At 39.5% G+C, this 23,084-nt stretch overlaps 2 protein-coding genes across 2 annotated transcripts in view; both read right to left on the bottom strand.

Annotated features, from left to right (window-relative positions):
* mrpl11 (mitochondrial ribosomal protein L11) overlaps positions 1–8,665 on the bottom strand; it is a 43,484-nt gene extending 34,819 nt beyond the window's left edge. Inside the window, exon 1 of the mRNA XM_032528098.1 lies at positions 8,531–8,665. The gene's annotated coding sequence lies outside the window, so the exon portion shown is untranslated. The remainder of the gene's footprint in view (positions 1–8,530) is intronic.
* Positions 8,666–9,909: 1,244 nt separating this feature from the next.
* si:rp71-46j2.7 (uncharacterized) lies at positions 9,910–20,397 on the bottom strand. Its single transcript, XM_032527287.1, has 16 exons — positions 19,995–20,397; positions 19,501–19,609; positions 18,084–18,297; positions 17,658–17,800; positions 16,657–16,831; positions 16,472–16,527; positions 15,222–15,415; positions 15,012–15,122; positions 14,750–14,875; positions 13,774–13,872; positions 13,523–13,681; positions 11,671–12,298; positions 10,672–10,735; positions 10,387–10,574; positions 10,209–10,297; positions 9,910–10,094 (listed from the first exon to the last, which is right to left on the bottom strand). Exons 1-16 carry the CDS (start codon positions 20,181–20,183, stop codon positions 9,996–9,998), a joined length of 2,643 nt encoding a protein of 880 aa, XP_032383178.1. The 5' UTR covers positions 20,184–20,397; the 3' UTR covers positions 9,910–9,995.
* Between the last annotated feature and the right edge of the window lie 2,687 nt (positions 20,398–23,084).

Here is a 23,084-nt window from a genome sequence, read left to right as displayed (position 1 = left end):
CATGTTACAGCTCCCGACCCATAAACTGAAGACTGATGTCAGCACGAGATGGAACAGTGCTTATGAAATGCTACTGCGGTTTCTTGAACAGCAGCCAGCCGTTTGTGCAGCGTTGTTGTCTCCCGAAGTAAGAAAGAGCAGCACAGATGTCTTCACATTAAATGAGTCTGATATTGGGAACGCTGAAGAAATTGTGCGGGCATTGAACTCGATGCAAGTGGCGACCACTGTGATGTCTGAGGAAAAGAATCCTATTCTCTCACTCGTAGCACCGCTGCTCGCACAGTTGTTGCATGACACACAGGACAACATTGGTGACACAGCGCTGATCAGAAGCGTCAAACAAAGCATCAGTCAAGATCTTAAAAAGAGATATGCCAGTGCTGCAGAGAAGAACACCCTCTACACAGCATCATCCCTTGACCCCCGGTTTAAAACCCTGCCATTCCTGTCCCCCGAGGAGAGACAGGAAACCTTTGCCAGAGTGGTTGCAGAGGCAGTAATCCTTCAGGTAATAAGATAAGAAGCAGAATACTTTATAACCCACATGTCACACTCTACTAATGTTAGTAATTTTAGTAAAGATAAAAAAAAATAGAAATAAAGACAATTAACTTTAAATTACCAAAGAGCAACAAGTTTTTCTGCATACTTAATTAAAGATATAGTACATATTATTCTCCCCTTCTCTCTGTGTGTGGTATTTCACGGAAGAAATTAGACAGCAGACCATCTCGAGCCAGAAGTCCAGGAGCATCAGGAGACCTGTCTATAATGAAGAGGGACCCGGACCAGCCAAGATGAGGAAGTCATGTGGGCTCACAGACTTATGGTCAGACTTATGGTGATGTTGGAGCCCAACACAATCATTAACTGCCATTGCTGAGGAGGAAGTAAAGTCTACCAGGAGGTCAAATCACTGTCACTCACAGAGAATCCACTAAGCTGGTGGAAATCACATGAGCAAGTCTTCCTTTCCTGGCACGTGGCAAAAAGATACCTTTGTATCCCAGGTACTAGTGTCTCAGCAAAAGAGTCTCTCGACGGCTGGAGACTGTCACAGCACAAAGGAGCGCTCTGAGCTCAGAGCATGTTGATCAGCTCTCTTTCTGAGCCAGAATGCGACATTTCTTCACTGTCCAAATGTTTTTGAACTTTTGTTAATACCAAGGTTGGCAGCAAACAGCAGCACATTTTGTTTTTAAAGAGTACATGTTCCATTTATCTAATTTTAACATTTAATTTTAATGTAAGGCTACATGTTTTATTTTAAATTTAACAGTTATTGCCTTTCTAATTCCTAAGGGCTGAAGTGTGCTGGAAAAATATACCTGTAGTAGCACAGCAGTGCATAACTGTTTATTAAAGTCTAGTCCACCTTAATTAAGCAAACAGTTCAGTTTGCCAGTTGTATAACATTTATAACACATTCATGAAAGTGTTTGTGTTAGGAGCTTGACAGTCACATTTTACAGCAATAAAATCCATGTGAGATGAACAAACAGATGTTCATGATTTCCTGGGGACAAAATAATGGAGTTGGAAAAAGTAATAAAGCACATATATCGCAGATATCGCAATATGTTTCAAATCGCAATATATGTTCTCGTGACCCAAGTATCGTGATAATATCGTATCGTGGTGCCTCTGGTGATTCCCACCCCTATCACATTCCAGAAGCTCTGCCCTTCAAATGTTTGGTATTTTTACTTAAACTGACCTAAACAATTAATCAATTATCAAAATGGTTTTGAGAATGGTTGTAAATTGGTTTTCCTCCACGCAGCCCACAGTTGTGTCCACACAGTATTATAATCAGTTCACTTGTCTTCCAGTTGTCAACCATTCACCATGCAAAAATAAGACAGTTACTGAGAGCAGCAGCCCTTTTCTGTGCTGCTATAGTGCCGATTATTGAAGCAGCTGATACATTCCCATCACTGCAGCCTGGATTCAAACCAGGACCTTAAACTTGAATAGTGATGACTCCCAGTCTAAACTCTCTGCATGTAATATTTCTGCATGCCTGTGATCAAATCCCAGGGAGGCTGTTTGCTTTACAGGCACCCCTGAATTACATTACCCTCGCACCGTACAAATTGCCTGTACTTGGAATACATTTTTAAAAAGCAACAAACCACAACAATGACGCATCAAATAAAGAAATGGAAAAACAGCACTCTGTTCATCTCTGATATATTCTGCAGAGAGTGACAATGTTGTGGCTACATTAGCTGTCATTTTTCAGTAGTATCTGAGCATAAAGCGCATGAAACCACATACAGATGTGTCAAAAACAGGCTAAAGTAACATTAGAAGCTCCACTGCAACTCATATTTTCTGATTCTGAAAAGAATATGGATACATGATTTATAAAGCACGGATGTACAAGACGGAGGAAAAAAATCTATTTCCATTGCTCACACATCATTGGACTTCTTTTGTGTCTTGGCTGATATTCAGCCGCAACACATAAACAAGCAATGCGAGGAAGAAGAGCATTACTGTGTCTAACACACACACCCACAAACTACACACCACCACACACACACACACACACACACACACACACACACACACACACACACACACACACACACACACACACACACACACACACACACACACACACAACACACACACACACACTCTAGGCAACATGTGGATACAAACAAGGCTTGACATAAAATCCAGCCTCAGAACTACAGCTCAGAGACTGCAAGCCAACTGTGACTCCAGCCACAATTTGACAGTAAACCCTCTGAACTCTGGAGGCATCTGCCCCCGCCTGAGCTCTTGCTGCAGCTGGACCTCACATTCAGACAACTGGGGAGGTATGATTATATCAGCACAATAACAATACCAGTATACTCTAGTGGCCAAGTTAGCTCAGTTGGTAGAGCAGGCGCACATATATATAGAAGTTTCCTTTTGACGCAGCAGCCACGGTTTGACGCCGACCTGCGGCCCTTTGCTGAATGTCTTTCCTTCTCTCTCTCCCCTTAGTCTTAATCTGTCCTGTGAAAATAAAAGCCTAAACTAAACTGCCAAAAAAATACTAAAAAGAAATGCCTCTAGCCTAAAAACGCTGGTATTGTATCGTGGGAGTCTATGCACCGATCCATTAGCACTGAGGAGAAAAAAAAAAAAGGCATTGGGGAACTCTCTCTACTCTCTCTCTCTCTCTCTCTCTCTCTCTCTCTCTGCTCTCTCCTCCTATCTCTTCTCTCTCTCTCTCTCTCTCTCTCTCTCTCTCTCTCTCTCTCTCTCTCTCGTCTTTTTCGGGAGGAATCCCATCAAAAATCGAAGTCAAGCACAAAAGTATTGTTTTAAGTTAAATTGAGATCAGCCTTAACATAAATAGATTATCTTTCTACGCTGTTTATCTTACATAGATTTTATAAGACCAATCATTTTTGAGTGAATCTAAATCAAGTGGACAGTGCAACCGCAGGAGAACGTTACAGTTGGCTGGTTCTCTTAACGTTTAGGGAACGTTATAACCCGGAGGAAACCATCCCTAAACGTTAGTTTATGGTGCTCTAAAGGTTAGTTTGAACCAAACCTAAAACTAACGTTCCCTAAACGTTCTGTGTTAGTGGGGATGTCGTCCTCTGGTGTTCCGCTGTTTAGGAAATAGATCGTTTTCTGAATGAAACATTTAATAGATATGTGAAAGTGATGGACTACTTCCAAGACACAGAAAAATGTATCAAGTCTGTTGCTGTAATGAAAAGACTAGTTGGTTTTGACCTGTTGGATAAAAAGAAACTTTAAGGACAAAGGATGTAGAACTTGGAAAAGACTCAGAACTTCAAATGATCATGCCACTTAAACTTTATTCCTCTTTATATTGTTCTCTCCTTGTCTGTTTCTTTTTTTCTGACTTTTCTATAAGCAGCCTTAAAATAGGATCTCTTAATATCAATGGTGGGAGAGACGGGCACAAAAGGGTTTTGAGGGCCTCTATGCTCTTAGCCATGATACTAATAGTGCAGGGGTTGCTGTTTTGTTTAAGGCAGCAGTGGATGTAAACATGTCTTCCACTGAGGTGGTAAAGGGACGCCTGCTGGTTGTCAGGGCAGAGATGGAAGGTTCTGTGTTTTGTTAATGTTGACGCGCCTAATCAGGGATCAGAAAGAGTGAATTTTTTTTACTCAGTTAAGAAATTATTTACATCAGTACCATCAGGACCAGCTGATTGTTGGTGGCGATTTTACCTGTACTCCTGATTTCACTGTGGACAGGATAGGCGAGGAACCTCACCCACATTCAGCTCAGAGTTTGAACAGCACCACCAGCTGGATTTGGTAGATACATGGAGGGTAAAACATCCACAATGAGTACAGCCAGACTTGACAGGATTTATATTTCACTAAACCTTAGCTCTGGACTAGCTCGCAGTAGAATAACTCCTGTTGGCTTCATGGATCATCACTTTGTATTCATAGATTTGATCATCTCGCCGGGCAAGAGGATTAAGTCCTACTGGCATTTTAATAACAAACTTTTACAAGACAGAAAATTCTGTGAATCGTTGGAGCACTTTTGGAAGTGCTGGAAAAATAAAAATAAAAAAGCAGATTTTATGTCTTTGAAGCAGTGTTGGGCCATTGGAAAGGAACAGGTTCTGTTTTTTTTGTCAACAGTACACCTCCCATTCCACTGTAAAGATCAATGCAGCGGTGATGGGACTTGAAGCCAACATCAGAAGTATAGAGGTTTTAAATAAGAGATTCTGACCCTCTTTAGGTCAGTTGTTGCAGAAAAGAAAAATGGGGTTAAGCTCCTTCCTGAATGAAAGCGTGAGGGGAGCTCTTGTCAGGTGTCGTTTCCTCCAGTTAAAAAGAGATGGATACCTCAAACTCCTTCTTTAATCTGGAGAGAGTGGTGGCACAGAAGAAGCAAATGACATGCCTTCAGCTTCCAGGAGGTAGAGTAACCACCAGGGTGAGATGAGGAGCCATGCGATGGATTTCTTGGCCCTCTTTGGGGCCCAACAGTGCAGCATGCAGTTTCGTGAGGAGCTCCTGGAGGGTCTTCCTCAGCTCAGTCCGGACGATAAAGCTGCTTTGGACTACGAGCTGACACTGGGGGAGCCGACAGCTGCAGTCATCCAGATGGCCTCAGGAAAGGCACCGGGGATAGACGGTCTCTCCACAGATTTTTATAACAGTTCTGGAATATGATTGGACCCGACCTTCATGAGGTTTTTAATGGAGGGGATAAAATATTTCTTCCCGTTTCCTGTCAACGAGCAGTGTTATCACTGCTGCCCAAAAAAGGTGATCTGACTTTACTGTAAGTACTGATGCCCAGTTTCCCTCCTTTAATTTCCCCTTGCGGGACTAATTTAAAAAAAAAAAGTATACATTATTATAAGGTACTTTCCAAAGCATTATCAAACAGATTGAAGGATGTGAACTGATTATACACTCGGACCAATCTTATTGTGTTCCAGATAGGTCGATAATAGACAATATTTTCTGTGTTTTCTGGAACATTCTTGATGTGTATAAAATGTATGAGTTCGATGTTGGTATTGTCTCTTTGGACCAGGAAAAAGCCTCTCGAAAAGGTGGATCACTCTTATTTTTTTCTGCACTTAAAGCTTTTGGTTAAAGTTTTTTGTCTCGAGTTGGTTTGTTGTATAATGGTGCACAGTGCTTGTTGAAGACGAGGGCAGAGCTGAGTTGGCCCATTCCTGTGCAGAGGGGGATAAGACAGAGTTGCCCTACATCTGGACAGCTATATAAATTAGCAATCAAGTCTTTAAATTGTCCATCTGGCTGTCACAAATAAAAACAAGATATTGGAAGGACTGGTCAAAGCCAGATTGAGAGTTGAGCATTCTTTTTATCAGATGGAGAATTTTGCTGGGTTTTGGTTGTTTGTGGGCTGTAAGGAGAGTGTTACGCTCTATTGGGGGAAGATGGAGAGTTGGTGGTCGGTTTTTGATTGGAAAAGCATGATTTGATTGGAGTTTGTATTGATTGTATTTGTTTTGTATTCTGTCTGTGTTACGTGTGTATGTTTGATTTGTTTTTTCTGTGATCTGAAAATGGTCCAATAAAAGGAACTTTGAACACTCAATAAATATCTAATATTAATCCTTGTCCTATATAAGTGCACTGCATTTATTGTAATGACGGTATTGAAACTGTGAGGTTTAGAAGTGGAGTTCATTTATATTTGAAAGTTGTAAGGCTCAGAATTCAACAGAATTTATATTTGAGTTAATTTACGAGAAATGTATTTACAATGTTTAATCATTTAATCATTTACATATTTATGTTACACAAATTATAAGTTACATATTATGTGTTTACATATTTAACACAGGATATTGTTGAATCTGCCTCTCTGATTCAGTCACGTTTGTTGCAAGTTCTCGCTTCTGATTGGTTAGTTCAGTCACGGGGAAGGTCCGGATGAGGAAGTGTTGTTGTTGTTGTTGTTGTTGTCAAGTCATCATCCTCCATCCTGCTGTCTTTTCTCATAAAGCATGATCCACCACCACATACCGAACCCTCGTGTTATAAAACTGATATCGTTGCTATTTTTAAGACCCCGCGGTATACCATATCACCCAACCCTAACTGGAACATCTCTGGTTAGGGAACAGGGAGATGGACACCAGAGTAACAGGAGTCAAACAGGAATCTGGATAAAACTAAAGTCAGAGCTTTTTTGCAGCAAATGTTTTGTATTACTGATTTGTTTTTTAAACACCATGAGCTGATTTTTTGGGTCACTGATGTTCACTTCTATTTGTAAACCATTAAGGTATACAGACCGGTGTTTTCCAATCAAAAAAAGCAACTACATAAGATTATGATTAATTTTCTGACTGTTCTTCAATCTTTGCTTTTTTTGCAAAATACTATAAAACACTGACTGGAAAATCACTTCCTCCATTCCGTGGAATTGCTCACAACTCATAGACAAACACCCAGTGACGAGGAGCCCCACAGGTGAGGAACCACTGATATGCATCTTTCAAACGCTCTTGCAGAACATGTTTTTGTTCAAATGGGCCATTTTGAATGTCTTTATAAGCTTTTTATGAAATATCCCACAAGTTGTGTGTTACATGATTTTACTGGATGACACAGGGGCTTCTTCAAACCACCATGATGCCAAAAAGCAGTAAAGGCTACCAGTTTCATCATTTTTCTTCCTTTCACACGGTTTCTTGATTTGGACATCCAGATTTACGCAAATGTCAAACACATAAATATAAATAAATAAATCTGCATGGTTCTGACAGCAGTCAACTGAGTTGTTAGGGGTGGTGGTTACAAAAATAAGCTCAAAGCCTCATTGTTATTTAAATCACAGACACATACTTTACAGTTGGCCTTCACAGTCAGGTTACTAGAAGGTGATCCACACCCTCAAACCAATTGTAATCACAAATGTTCCGTGGCCACACTTTCCATACTAACAGGACATTTGGGCCTTGTTGTTTCTCAAATGATCATAATAGGGCCTGTTAATAACTGAAGAGCAACTACAGAAACAACAGGGGGTGATGCTAGTAAGGCTTTCAAGATTCAGGTTAGTGAAACAATGAAGACAAGGAAGAAAATAAAAAAAGATGCTGTTCATCAAGCAAACCTCAGTCAAATCTGGAGAAGCCTTTGTTTCTCTAGAGTTCACAGTCAAATATAGCCTAGCAGAAGATGCTAAGTACTTCTTTATAACATTAAATATTCAAGTCAAAATACACAGAAATCAATGTAATATTCATCAAGGAATGTTTATTATGTTAAGAAATCTCAGATAATCTGCCTCTTCAAAACTGTGTGGTTGTGCTTTGATCAGATTTGATTGACAGTGGCCTGGGAACATAAGCAATCAACCCCACAACTGAGCAAGATGTTAAATACAATACTGCTAAATCCTAAATATTGCGTGCATGTAAACCACATGGCCTTTTTTTCTTCCAAAAGAGCCTCATACACAAACAAAAAAAGACCAATACGAAAATGCCACAACCAAAAACTGTTCAAAGTTTGGCAGAAGATCTGCTGTTCATGTAGGACCCAATTTGCTCATAGAAGCCATAACAGTTTTTTTTAAGGACTGCATTTCATTGGCATACCAGAAACTAATCACAAATGGGTACTGAAACATGCAGAACATGTTATTTCTATAATTCACATAACAGAAAAGAGTTGTAAACCTTCACTCACTCTGGCCTAACCCACACACATAATTCCACTTCTTCCAGGTTAAGTGCAAAAACCATTGACTTTTAAGACTCTTTTCTTTAGGGGAACCAAAACTACAAGACGAGTAAGATTCATTAGACGGATCCAATGTAGGGAAAGCATGCTTTCTTCTTTAAAACTACTAATAAAACACATACGCGTTTAACACCTTGTGTCCATAGTCACATTGACAGCACACGGGTTACCGGCATTAACATTCCGAGTATGCCGAGAAACAGCTTAAACCCATTATGACGGGTCAAAGAGGACCGTGTTAAACTCTAACGAACGACATAATCACAGTGTTGTCATACCTGTGACTTGTCCTGTACCTTCACGCCGTTAGCAGCATCCTTCAGGGCGCAGACATGTTGGATTACTGAACAGCGGCTGTTCGCTGCTGTTATCACAAAGCTGCCCCCTGCTGGAGCGGAGGAGCCGCTGCAGCAACGACTGTGGAAACCATAGACTGTGTGTGTGTGTGTGTGTGTGTGTGTGTGTGTGTGTGTGTGTGTGTGTGTGTGTGTGTGTGTGTGTGTGTGTGTGTGTGTGTGTGTGTGTGTGTGTGTGTGTGTGTGTGTGTGTGTGTGTGTGTGTGTGTGTGTGTGTGTGTGTGTGTGTGTGTGTGTGTGTGTGTGTGTGTGTGTGCGCGCGCGCGCGTGCACACACAAAACTATTTGATTAAGTAGTCTTATATTTAATATTTAATTTGAGTTTGTCATTTTGAATTCATGTTAACAAGTCATCACCTCAGACTGGTAGATAGCTAGTGAGGCTCAACTTCTGTAAATTAAAGTGTTTTGGTTCTGTGATGTTGTTAACTGGCTACAGGGACCTCAGCGAAAACAACATGACTTCCTGTTGTTATGTTGCCTGATAATCTCCCTCCTGTGACCTGGACTACAATAATCCTGGAATTAATTCTGTTAAAGCAAGAGCATTAGAGACAGCATTTCCATTAAGGGTTAGGCTATAGAAACAACACTACAAATCTTTAGTCTAGTATTTTTTATTAAAGTAATTATTTTAATACATCTCACACTACACCTACAGGATTTTCCCTAGGTGGACATATTTGCTCAACTTGTCCAAAATATTGCTTCAGAGAGTAGCCTGGGTTGGCTACAAGAGCAAATAAGATGCTGGCATCAGCAACTTATTTACATCTCATACTTCTAAATTTATCTTTTACAAAGTCCAAACTCACTCAACTACATGAAGCCAGAAATATAACCAAAAAAGTATGTTTCATATTTTATATCAATTCAAGTTATTTACATTAACAGCTTCCTTTGACAGTGGTAGTGTCCACTTTGACAGATGTTGGTGAATTGTAATTGTGGGATATTATAAAACCTAAACAGATGAATCAGAAAACAAACTCTCACCACACAAAAGTGCTCAATGTGGCACAAAATATTGTAGAACATTTAAATTATTTTACATTAAAATGTGATGGGTGAAATTCAAACTGTAAATATTAAATACTTTTTACAATTAAGTATATGCAAAGCCAGCTCCCACAAATAAAGTTTCTGATTTCACACACACATTTAAGTCAGGGTTTATAACTTACAAAGTTCAATACACAAAATAAAAAGGAAATTCACAAAATATTCACAATACGTCTAAGGTAAGCACGACAGAGAGTAGTTTTTGACATTAATACAGAAAGGGCCACAAATATTCCAAGGCATTTTCAGATGTTTAATAAATAATTTGAGGTTTTAAAAAAAAATGTCAAAAAAGTACCATTAAAGACCCAATCAAGGATTCAGATCAGTTGGTGGAGTTGGTCACTTTCTGCAGGGCGGTGGCACTCACATTTAGGGAATGCTCATTGGGAAAGAATTCCCTCAATAGGAATGACAGGAGCATCTGTAACGAAAGATAAAATTAGAACAAGATTTGTATACTATATTGAAAACAAACACCTGTATGAATTAGATACAATTAATAAGGGATTGTGAAAGTACATGTTGAGCTACTCACATACACCAGACATTTGTTTTTTTCACCGTCCTGAAATATGTTAAAAACAGACTCCATATCTGTCTTCTTCAGGATAAGATAGTTTGAATCTACAAAGAGCATAAAAATACATTTTAAATGGATCAAAAACTGACAAAAACAACTGTATATGTCCTACTGGAGCAGAGGTGTCACTTACATCTGGCATTGATCAGATTGTGAGCTTTATCCCTGGTCTCGTTCTTCTGCTGATCGGTGCGAGGAGGAGGAAGAGGAGGTGGTGCTGCGGGTTGAAAATCCGGCCACTGTTTTTCACGCAGGGTGTCGATGTATGCGGCTATCTGCACTTCTGTTGGGTTCATCTTGTTTAGGAACGAGTTCACTTTTCTGGAGGTGAACACAACCAGAAGTCACTCACAGACCAGATCCAAGTGTGCCGTAAAACTGTTTTATTTGAGGGTTGGAAGGCAGCACCAAAACTTACTTTTTTAGGATGGGCATAACAGGTTTCAAAATGGCATCAAATATGTTTACAAGGATGGAGTTCCCTGTTAAGACAGACAGAGTATTAAGTCTATTTTCAAGAAGACAGCCTTAAAAAAAACAAATCACTGTTTTTGCATGTTCAAGCTTATTTTGCCGAGATTAAAACAGTGAATGTGCAAACCTAAAACTTTAGAGTGTACCTTCCAGTGAGATTTATATTAGTATTTTAGATATCCTCCAACCTGTTTAATTGGGCATCCACATAGACATACTTTTTAGTGTGTGAAGTTACCAAACTAACATGATCCTTTACATGAATGTTTGCTTATTTCAGTCTTCTATGGTTTGGCTGCCAACTGTCAAACATGGATTGTCTGAGCTTGTCACAAGCACATAAATGCACCACCTAAAAGACTTATAATAGTCCATAATTTCACCATAAAATATCACATGATAAATTATAATGCAAACTAAATGTTCATTGTAAAGATTAGCTTTGTCAGGCAAGTGTGTACTGAGTATACTTAAAACACCGGTAAAAGCAGTCACCTGCTAATCACACACACTCACATGTTCTGGTCCTGCCCTAACCTCTCTGGTGCCAAATTTTTGACACACTTGCAATAGTGCTTGGTATAGTCCCGAGCAATAATACCCAAGTTTCCTATTATAAATTATCGGGTATTGGCGTTTGCAACTCTATTGGCCACACCCTACGTGGAAACATGTTCTCCCCCCTTCAAACAATAGCTGGCTTAGGGAGGTCCTAACTCATATCCATCCTGAGAAGGTTGGATTCTCCTGGCAGCCCTTCACAGAATACTTCGACATAACTAAAAATCACCCAGAAAGTGACTAGATGCCCCCCTACTACTAGATGTAGTATGTGAATGAAAAATCTAATAAAAAGATTTATAAAAAATAAATTAAAAACAAAACACTGGTAAGATCATGAAGCTCTTAATGTTGTAAACTGTAGTTTAAACTCAGAACAAACCTGATATTTCTTTCAGCAGATCAAATATGGCTTTGGTCGCCTCCAGCTGCTCCCTGCCGACTTGACTCTTCTGACACTGGGAGTTCTCCCCTTTTGGTGAAGTCCCCTGGTCCTTCCCTTTAGCCTTGTTCACTCCACTTGACATCTTGAAACATAGTTTCTCCTTTTTATCTGACCTTACACAAGACAGGGCTTCTGCGCTCTCCCCTTGCATGCCTCCGATTTGTCTTCTGTGTGGCGTGGAGTCTGAATCCGGCGGGTCTTCATCACTGCCGTTTCTTGTCGAGACCAGAGACTCTTGTGACCTGGAACGAGTCAGTCCTTTGAACATAGTTTTAAAGTGAGAGGTTAAGGGATTATCAGAGTCTTCTGTTATGGCTTGGGAACAGTTTTCTTTTGAAGAGTCCGGGTCAGCAGCAGACAGCGGCTCCTTTTTGGGTTCCGCCTTCTCAGGCGTTTCTGAACAAGAATTATATTGGGAGATAACAATAGTTGGGACTGAAGCACTGGAGACATCACTGTCCTTCTCAGCAGAGGCACTAGGGTTTTGTAAAGGCAGGGCAGTCAGTTCTGGATGTGGAGATGGTGGCACGATATCTTTTGGGGCTTCCGTCTGAGGGCTCAAGCTCTGCAGAGGAAAACAAGATCAGATTGCGACAGCTGATCCTGAGGCATCGGCCTTTATTGTGCAAAGTGGCAGACACCAACAGCTAAACTAATCCATTTAAATAAAGATATTTTTTTAAAAGGGAACACTTCAACTATTTTACACATGAAGTTCAATTTACTATTTGAAAGGAGCGTAGTGATGTCAGCTTGAAACTTCATATTTTTAAGCTGGAGTCCGAGACTTTGTCTTCCCCCTCTGGCAATGAGAATAATTACACAAACACTGTCGAAACACTTAAGAAAAGAAGAAGGATTCATAATAGAACTACAGCGCTGTGGTCTCTGCCCCTTTCCTGGCTGTCGAGGTATTGGGTAATAGAGGCAGACTAACCAATCAGAGAGCCAGAATAAGTAACTATGCTGTATAGTACCGTAAGGTAGTGAGCAAGGTTGGTTGACGGTATTTTGTGTACTGCTAATGTAAGGACGTTGTTGTGGAGTTAATAAACTACTTGTTCTCTCTACAAATGAGTGGCATCTGCATCAATCCGCTAAGGCACATACACACTAGATACCACAACTTCGGTATACGAAAAATCCCGTACTCTTGACATATAGTAGGAGCTTCAAATCAGGATATCCTTTACCCCAGTTGCTTAAAGTGACCATATTATGAACAACAACAACAACAAAAAAGTCCTCTGCCTTCAGTCTCCGGGTGAGCAGTTCAAAATCTGCACCGCTTTCTACGTCACTAGCCAAGACAAGGTGGCAAACCGTAGCACATGCTAGCACTAGCTCGTTCTCATAATGGCAAAACACTGCTACAAGACACACTAGTTGACCATAATCTCCAAAAGAACTACTTCCATGTCCCTGTTCTGCAGGTATTCCACAAGTGGCCCTCGTCTAGAAGAAGTCTCACAGCTAATCTAATGGAGAAGAGTTATCTAACTGATGGGATCTTACCTAGCTACTGAGCATGTGCAGCTCCCAACAAAGATAGTTTAGAAGTGAGATGTCTCACTCTGTAGCTAAAACAGAGACCCAAACACAGGGTGAAAACAGGATCTGCAGCAATGTGCGGTACAAAAAAAACATGTTTTTTTTTTTTAAATGAAACCTATTCTGGTACAACCTCAACCTCAATATGGGTGTTTTAAACTTGAATCTTATTTCCATAGTTTTGGTCATTGCCATAACTTTATTATAACCATTAAAAGTAGTAAAGTAGTAAGTTTACCTCATCTTCCTCTTGACCTGGAGTCAAGAGGTAAGCCAAGCCACTCAGAAGGCCCCACACGCCTTCATAACGTTCCTCCTCATTCAGCAGTTTGTCAAGTGGGCAGAGGAATTGGAAAACCGGTTGAGTGTGGCCAATCACATTATCAGAAACTAACTCCTGGAAAAGAACATACCAACATGTTGAGTCATAAAGATTGTATTTGAAGTTGTTATGTCAGCATATCTACTTTTTATCCTGGTGTCTTTAACCTGCAGGAAATGCTCCACAGATACCCTGGCTTCTTCTTCAAAGTCATTGTTGACCTCCGACTCCTCCAGCACCAGGATCTTGGGCAGGTTGGTCGAGTCCTGAAAAAAGTCAAAAACAAAAAAAAGATTGTTTTTAAGACAAGAAAGCTTAGATGCTGAACTGTTTTTGAAATCAGGCAAAAGTTTGTCTCACGCTGAATAGACAGTAAGCAGGGAACACAACCCTTTTCTCTAAAATCAAAAGGAAATAAATCCTGACAACCAAAAGTTCTTCTTTCAAATCAGTACAGATGATGATCCCTGTCTAATTTTTTGAAAACCATCTTTTTAAATTGTCCTATAGAAATTCATAACATTGGACTGCATGATTATGGTTCATCAAAAGGGAATTTGTCATTTTGTTCCCGTATTTCTCGCAACAATTTTATTCTGGGTGAAATTTGCTTTGCATGTCAGCAAAATACATCATGTATGATTCATAATATTCAAACCATTTCTAGAGGGGGGTGGCAGAGTAACAAGGGGCATGCATTTTGGTCATTTTGCTAACAAGGGACATGGCATCCTACCCTCATATCCCCTACTGGGTACACCTAGCTAACACTAATGCAGTCTAATGTACGTCAGCCCTCCCCTCATGAAGGTCATTATCAGTTTTTTACGGTTTCAGAGAGATTCAAAGTTAGGATACTTTTGGAGGCTGTAGTTTGTGGTGCTGTTGAACTGTATTGCAATATACAGAGAGGTATTTCCACCATTTAGCCTACCCTCATTAATATCAATAGGGTAGACAAAATAATAGAAACAACTGTCGGTATCACACAATTCAACAGTACCCCAAATTGTTTTATTAAAAGGACAGAATTGGTTTAATCTAGATGCACCTTAAAAACTGGCAAATGAGTGAATCTCAGAGGGGATTGGATCAGTTAAAAGCAGAACACACACGCACACGCACACTCCTTCTCCTTTGTACCTGCCATGTGTTGCGAAAGTATTTAACATCCATGTAGGTCTTCCTGATGTCCCACTGTAGGTTCTCAGGGCTGCCCTTCTCCTCCAGGTGAATGGTAAAGATTAGCTCCTCATCATCCCAGTTGGCCTACAACAGTCAACTCCTACTCAGACCCCAGCTCAAATATTAACATGTCATCCAAGGACAAGCTTTAACAGAGTCTCAGTGGACAGATAACAAGCCTCTTGGAGATTCCACACGGTCACTGATATTTATAACTCACATGAGGGATGCTGACAGCCCAGCGGCCAACGCGCCACATCTCATACGACAGCTTGAATTCCATCATGTCCTCTTGGACGCTTGTCAAGTAGTTCTCCAGATCATCGTCCTCCTAATGGTGTTTGGCCAAAAAAGCAACAATGAATATGTCATGTTTCACAAATTGTCATCTTTAGTTTAGGATATTGCATTATATCTGCAGCAGACTAACCCTGTCAGAGTTCTGCTGGCTGTTAACAGAGCCCTCCCTGCTGTCATCAACATCATACTCGTTGGACATGTCTCCCTGGTTCAACAGCATCCTCAGCATCAAATCCTGCTCTATATTTTTCATCTTCTTCTTCGTGGTCTTCGTAGACTTGACCTTGTCCACAAATTTAGACCATCCTTCTTTTAACTTGTTAGCTGAAAATGTCAACAACCACATTTTAAAGTCAGAGTTGGTCAGTATTTTACCTTGCTTTTTTTTTTTTTTTTTAAACTGTCTTTTACTTGTTTTCCCTCACCACAGCTTTGAAGAAGCACAATGTCGTTTTCGGATATATTCTGAGTATTGTACATGGAGAGAATAGCAATGCAGTCTACCTCAACCTTCACAACCATTTGACTGTAAATCTGAAAAGAATTCTGCACTGCGATAGTGATGCTTAAAGTGAACTCTTAAGCATCAGTAGTTACCTCCGACAAGGAGATTATGCTTATGAAACAAAGAACCCAATAAATTTTGACCAGCTCGAATCACAAGCACTTTTCACTTCAGTTAACATTGTGGCATAGCCTTGGCGGAGGTCTATGCTCTCTAAGTGCCTGTCTAGTTGGAAATGTAGCAAGAAAGACTATTCACCAGATATAGTCAAAATTTCATTAGGCACGTATGCATGATTAGTTATCAAAATGTGTATGTTATAATCAATATGATGGCCTTATAATTAATAAATATCCCATCAGTTAAATAATTCTTATATATGACAAATGGTGTTTTTTCAGAATTTATGATCCTTACAGAAAATACACACATTTGTCATTTTCGTTTATTATCATGGCATAATGAATTCTTATTTAGCCATCATTACCTTTGGATTGTTTGCAATGCAACGAGATAGAAGTTGTACACACAGAACTTATTTGGCATTCAGCTTGCAGTTAGTGTAATTAGCGGTCTGGACCAACCAACACAAGAAATAGCAGATTCATTATGCAATGAAAGGCCGGCTGGTGTAGAAAATTATAATGTCAACACTGCTATTTTCAAACTGTTGAACAAGGTGTTATGCAAGCACAGGCCTCTATTTCCTAAACACCCACAAATTACTCCATCTGTCTTCCTCAACTGAAATGTTTTCACACTCAAAGTTAAAAAACAGGTTAGAATCATGTGTACTGCTACAAAGAATGTCGAAGAGCTTTAAAAAAAAAAAAGCCTTTAATCATAATAACTCAAATCGAAAAAAAAAAACACACCTTTCCTTTTGGCCTTGATCCTGGTGCTGGTTGAAATCCCTGCTCCCTCCAAGCTCCTAGAAAAGAATATAAAAAACCTGGTCAGTTCCAATTTCAACCACAGAAAGAGGCTCACACAGTTGTTGCTTTAAGGCTCAGTGTGACTAGGTCAAGCCAGCAGAGTGCAAAAGATGACAGCCACTCACTCTTCACTGCCCTTGCCCTCGCCTTCACGCTCCTGTGAAGCCAGAGAGTTTTGATCCTGGTCTGATCCACACAGCTCCTCCACAGAGCCTTTGGGGGTCACGCTGTCCAGCTGGCTCACCACCAGCTGGTTCAGGTTGTCGGGGTCCGACAGCCATTTCACCAACAGACCCAACCCTGAAGAAAACAGCCAACATACTAATCCTACAAGCACTGTTTGTCATGATATAAACACTAAAATCAGGAGGCACAATTTTTTACATTTCACAATATTATAGGATTGTAATGAGTCATGTTTTTGAATCCTCTTAACACAGCTCCAGCTAGTAATAATAGATTCTGGAGTTTTAAAAAGGAATAGAACATTTTCCAAAATATGCTAATTTGCTTTCGTGCCATGAGTTAGAAGCAGCTGGTTATCTTAGCATAGAATTAAGACTGAAAACAGCTCGTCTCTGTCCAAAGATAACAAAATCCACCTACCAGTACCTCTAAAGCTCACAATACATACATGGTACAATACATCATGATATTAGGCAAAAAATCAGGATTGTCAATTTAACTGCATTTATATACCCTGTATAATTTACCAACTGCTCCAATTTCTTGAAAAGACTGAATTATGTGTCTATTAGCAAAAAATTAGAAATGATCGGTTTCTAGCTGCCAAGATGCACATAATCTCTCAACTAAAGCTGTAAAAAGCACTTATTGTAATTGAGCTAAATGTATAATTGCAAAAAACCGACTGCACAGCAAGACTCCCACGAGATAAGACATGTTATGTGTTACTAAAAAAAGAGACAAAAACCTAAAGGGAATTGGCAAGTGACCGCAGAAGAGTGCCTTCCTTTTATGCAGCCCAAAATTAATGCCCTAAACTCTACAATGCCAAAGACAAAAAGGGATTACATACAATACACACTTGTGAAAGAAGTTCTGGGAGGCTTAGCGATTACATAAAAGTGTATTCCTGCGGAGAGAAAATGTAATGCTTTCTTACCCTTTAAAGCAATAACCTCATTTAAGGCACAGCGGTTGACTTCTAGGTCACAGAGAGATTCGGGTAAAAGGTTACGTACTAGGGCGTCAGAAAACTGTCGGAGAACTGCGATCTCCTCTGCTCTGGAGCTGAACAACAGCTCTCTGAAACAGAAACCAATCAAGAGGGGATTATTACAGCCCTGGATCATAGATGTTTATCACCACACATATCTGACAATTACTCCATCTAAATCTTAATGCGATATACCATTCATCATAAAAACAACCATTAGGGTGTCATTCTAAGTATAGTCTTGTAAAAGTTGGGTAAATTATTCACAGGTGATAAAAAATAGAGGTATCTTTAGAGATCAGACACATTACTGAGTGCAAAGTGTAACTGAAGCAGCATGAATTGTGAGAGAAAGTACGTGTAAAGTCTCACCTGTCAGACTGCTTCGCATTATGCAAATGTTGGGTCAAAATACGAACGGAGCCCACGATGGCCTGGCAAACATCAAAGTCTTTGGCTCGCCCAATGATCCGGTTGATTACAAAGTCAAACTCTCTGCTGAGCACCTGGTGCAGAGGCTGGTTCTTGCATGGCTCAGGAAGGCCGTACCAAGGCAGGACCAGCTGAGCGTAGGCACACTCAAACACTGAGGAGAGCAGTTACACAGGAAAGTTAACACCAAACACCCCCGCTCTCCCCCTAAACATCAAAGTCAAGGACCGCAGCGACTTTAAAGCTTATTTGGTGAAATTCAAGCTCTTTTTTTTTTTTTTAATACTTTCTTCTTAGGTCAAGAACTCCTGTCCAAACTATTCAATTCAAAACTCAGCACAAATATCCATGACAGGATTGCCCTCTGAACTGAAGATGGGTCCCTCTAGAGAGCATGTTTTATTTACAGCAACATAACAGTATTTATACATCATACAGAGGAAAGCTGAGAAAAACAGCTTAGAGCGCTGATGTGGGATTTCACACAGTCACTTATGTCTGTAGACCATAAGATTTTTTTTAAAAGCTTTGAATTATTCATATTTTCAGTGACTTAAGGCATACATAGACTTTCAATGAAAAAAGGCACAAAAACGGGTTAGAATAAAACCACTTCACATGTAAATAGACTATTATTGTTTTACATTTTTCAACTGTGTTCGTTTGTATAAATAGGGAAATAACATTTCTCACAACCTAAAGCTGTTCTATAATAATATGTTGCGTGATTTGGATTAAAGAGTTGTACATTTCTATATAACCTTTAATATATAGCTGAGTTTGTGTTGGCAAAATAGATGTTATGTTTTGGGGGTAAGGAGAGTTTAAAAAGGTGCAAAGACAAAAAGGAATGCATAGATGATTCCAAAGGGTTACCGGGTCACGCATTTGAACGTGAGTGCTATATTTAGGTCAACCAGTGGTTTTTAAGGTCTGACTTGAGGAATTGAAATACATGTTTAAAGACACTTATTCTAAATGAGCTGTGATATCAATCATACAGACTGACACAAACCAGTTTAAGAAATGCTGCACAAAATAGATGCAAAGTAAACACAGTTGATAATGAAAACCATTTCCTGCTTAACACATCGCAGCCATCTATTGAGGTTTTTTTCCATCCTTTCACGTCTTTCCTTAAAGCCCTGTACTTGCTGCATGTAATGTCAGCTCCAGCTGCTGTGTCTATGCAAAACTGCCCTTTTCAATTGTGTCAAGTCAAAACAGGTGTACCGACACAGACAGTCAAGAGCAGAACATGGATTTGGTTTAAAACATTTTCTCACATCTACATTAAAAGGGGTTTGTGAACTGCAAAGACAAATGTGTTTACGCCACTGTAAAACACATCCCTCACCTTGCCGTAGAGACATCTTTACATTTTGATACTGAGAATCCAGTGGTTCAGCCTGTATGCTGCTTCCTCCATCTGTCAAGTCACCAAACAGCTCTCTGTCAACAGTTTCCTGGAAAACACAAAACTATGAGTCAACTAAAGTAGACCTACCAGGGAGTGCTAAACAGGTGACAGAGTAAGGTATGTAATGAAGAAAACAAGTTCTTCATGCCTCAGTATAAACCAATGCACCTCAGGCAGTAAGATTGATAGGCTAACTTTTCAATATTTGACTACTTTTGCATATCACACAGCTCAGGGGTTTTTAGTAGCCTGACCTGTAAACACGGCAGACAGGTTAGATTACTCACATAAACTCTGATTTAAAAAAATATAATATTACGTATGTCACTTATTACATGTCACCGAAACACGACTAAGTTTCTGGTCATGTAGCGCTCGTAAAAGCAGCCTTTCCGATAAAGGACAAAGCAAAAAAAATATGTATTTAATACCTGGAATGGGTTTTCCTTTGTCTCTTCATCAGTTTGAGTGCTGCACTCTCGTGCACTGTTTCCGAATAACAGTGGAGTAGAAAAACAAACGAGCAAACATAAAAAGTACTGAGTCACTGTGCAACCACAGTCTAAAAAATACCACATCAAACCGAGGGTTACGGCGATAGAGAAGCGCCATAGATACATCTTCTTTTCTTACAAAAGACTCTCCCTAATCTCTCTGACTTTAAGACGATGTGTGTTCCACATGGACAGAGGTGGATTGTTCACCCGCATATTTAGCACCGTGAACTACACGCCTGATTCCTCGTAACCTAAATTGAAACTGCGAAAAAAGTAACTTTATTAAACTGGTTAAAGCTGAACTGTGATTGGCTGCACGGAGTGCGCGTGGATGCCATCTACAGGTAATAGCTTTACCTGAAAACAGGAAGCTCTGAGGAACAGGTGGTCCCATTTAAAGGCAAACTTCTTTAACATCAAAACTCTGCCACACAAATTTTGTATGTGAAATAATGTATAATTTGTCCTCTTTGGCCAAAAATTATTATTTAAATGAAACCACCTGAAAAAAGATTAGAGGGGAAACCACTGTTAACTTAAAAACATCTGAACTCACAAGATACTCGTTGTTTTGTAAAAGGTCTCTAGCCCAAAAGGTTGGAAACCACTGGTTTTATATCTAATATTAATATAAATTAATAAGTAGTGTTAAATTGGTATTGAATTAATTAATTAGGGTTATTATTATTGTACACATTCTTCATACTTTATACTGTAAACATTTGTACACTTCATCCTCTTTGTTTCAAATACTGTACATTAAAAAAAACATGTATAACTTATTGTTATTGCACACTTGTCCATTTCATGTTTATGATTCTTGACATTTGAGGTAGTGCAGTCGTTTCTATTCTTTTCTCTTACCATGATTTTTGTTATGCACCAAAACACCAAGGCAAATTACTTGTATGTGAAAACCTACTTAATAATTTAAGGAAGGAGCAGATAGTAAATTACCACAAGGTGACGCTAACACTGCTCTTCAACAACTACTGAGGAGTAGAAATTTGACAACATACGAGGCAGCAAAGCCAACTACAGACAACTGCCAAAACGTATGCCTGTAAAAGAGGAAATGATGAATATACACCGTGAGAATGACAGTAAATACACAACACACAATTAGGAAACCCTCATGGTTATGGATGTATTATGGAAAACTTTCAGACAGACCTTTAGGTGTCTTATTACATTTATCCCTACAATGCTCTTCACATTATAAATGTATCTGTTAAGCAGAATGGCTGGAATACTACAAGCACATACTTTGCGAAACATGTCTAAATCAGTTGACACAGTGGACCATGAAATCCTGGTTGCTCGTTTGCAGCAGTGGGTGGGCGTCAGTGGCACAGCACTGGAATGGTTCAGGTCCTACCTGTCACATCGGACTTTCTGTGTCGGCCCTGATGACTCGGTGTCCTCCACTGCTCCTCTCTCATGTGGGGTCCCACTGGGCTCAGTGCTTGGCCCTCTTTTATTTTCTCTCTATCTACTCCCACTTGGTTCTAGTCTCAGGAAACATGGCATTTCTTTTCACTGTTTGCAGACAACAGCCAGAGCTACGTCACCCTCAAAAAATCTGATTCAAGCTCTGTTAACCCACTGCTACAATGTTTACAAGACATTAAAGCTGGGATGTCCTTACATTTTCTAGATTTTAATAAAGAAAAGACCGAAGTCATGGTCTTTAGTGGCAGTTCCAAGACATTGGAATGGGCTATCTCTGCACATTAGACAGGCCTCCTCTCTGTCTCATTTTAAAACTCTTCTTTAAAACCAACCTCTTTTCTTTGGCTTTTAACACCAGGTACAGGGTTGATCTTATGTGTATACATGAATATTTTTACCATATGCTGGCAGTGCATTTTTAGTTATTTAAATCTTTCCATTTTTTTCTTTTTCTTTTATTGCTTTAATCTTCACATTTGGTACCTCATATTTTTTATTGTGCTTTTACTGTGTTATCTATTTATTCTGTATCATTGTTTTTGTGCAGCACTTTGGAAACCTTGTGTTTGTTAAACTTTTGCTATATAAATAAAGTGGATTGGATTAAATCAATCAAACTATCAAAAACCCTACTGCCTTGTGTGGTTTGGAAATTACTGAGGTCATGACCCAGTGAATTTATGACGCAATTCAGTCTCACAGCTGAAATTACGCAACAGGCTGCCTGACAGAAGGCTTTTAATGTGAAGTGCTGAATCTCCAGTGATCCACAGACCTCCATGTGTAAACATTGACTATATTTAAAGGTCCTCTAAGCGATGTCATGCAGCAAACATCTCCTCACTATCAGCTAGAAGCCTGTCTCCTGAACACACTAAAAACGCGGCCTCTGTAGACAGCCCAGGGTCCACAAAAGGCAACAAAAACATGAAACTTAAACAGTGTACCACCCAATAATCGACAATTTACTGCTAATACCCAACACCAGTGTACTTTTATCTAAGTAACATTTGGAACAAAGGACTTCTAAGTGATTATTTAAGTGTGATATTGCTACATTATTATTAAGTAAAAAATCAAAGATCTGAATACAGTATTTTCTGCTACAACACCTCAAAGTCAAACACAAAGGAGTAACAGCAGGTGTTTCTATTTGCAATATCAGGGACGTTCAGAGTAAGGGCTTAAGGATTTACTAAAATGAATTTAAATGTTTTTCACCTTGTTAATTTGAAAATGTAACTCTCCCTGACCTTAATCTTTGAGACCCTTTTCAATCACTGTGTGTCACACTTTGTGGTTTGGTCTGCAGTTATCTACATAGGTTTTCATGTAAATGTAGACTTATTTACGCATTTTTAAATTATCAATAAAGATGTTTTCAAGAGTTATGGCCTCTCAATACTGAGAAATATTAATAAATGTATAATTGCAGCCTACTACTATACTATAAATAAACACTATTAAAGACGGCACTTGTCTGACTTGTTAACCCCAACTTGACCTCTAGGAAGCACAGACAGACACACACAGATTCCCTAATCCTTGTTAAAGTTGTAATGGAGCAGCTGT

Source organism: Etheostoma spectabile, chromosome 10 (assembly GCF_008692095.1).
Source record: "Etheostoma spectabile isolate EspeVRDwgs_2016 chromosome 10, UIUC_Espe_1.0, whole genome shotgun sequence".
NCBI lineage: Eukaryota > Metazoa > Chordata > Actinopteri > Perciformes > Percidae > Etheostoma > Etheostoma spectabile.
The sequence above is the reverse complement of the archived record's forward strand: the minus strand, read 5'-3'. Positions and strand labels throughout refer to the sequence as shown.

Excerpts from the sequence above, each read along its gene's own strand:
- si:rp71-46j2.7 (XM_032527287.1), bottom strand. The coding sequence starts at position 20,183 with ATGTATCTATGGCGCTTCTCTATCGCCGTAACCCTCGGTTTGATGTGG. Across the intron at positions 19,610-19,994 it reads CAAAGGAAAACCCATTCCAG|GAAACTGTTGACAGAGAGCT; the intron begins GTATTAAATACA and ends TGTGTTTTCCAG. Across the intron at positions 10,298-10,386 it reads CAATCTGATCAATGCCAGAT|ATTCAAACTATCTTATCCTG; the intron begins GTAAGTGACACC and ends TGCTCTTTGTAG.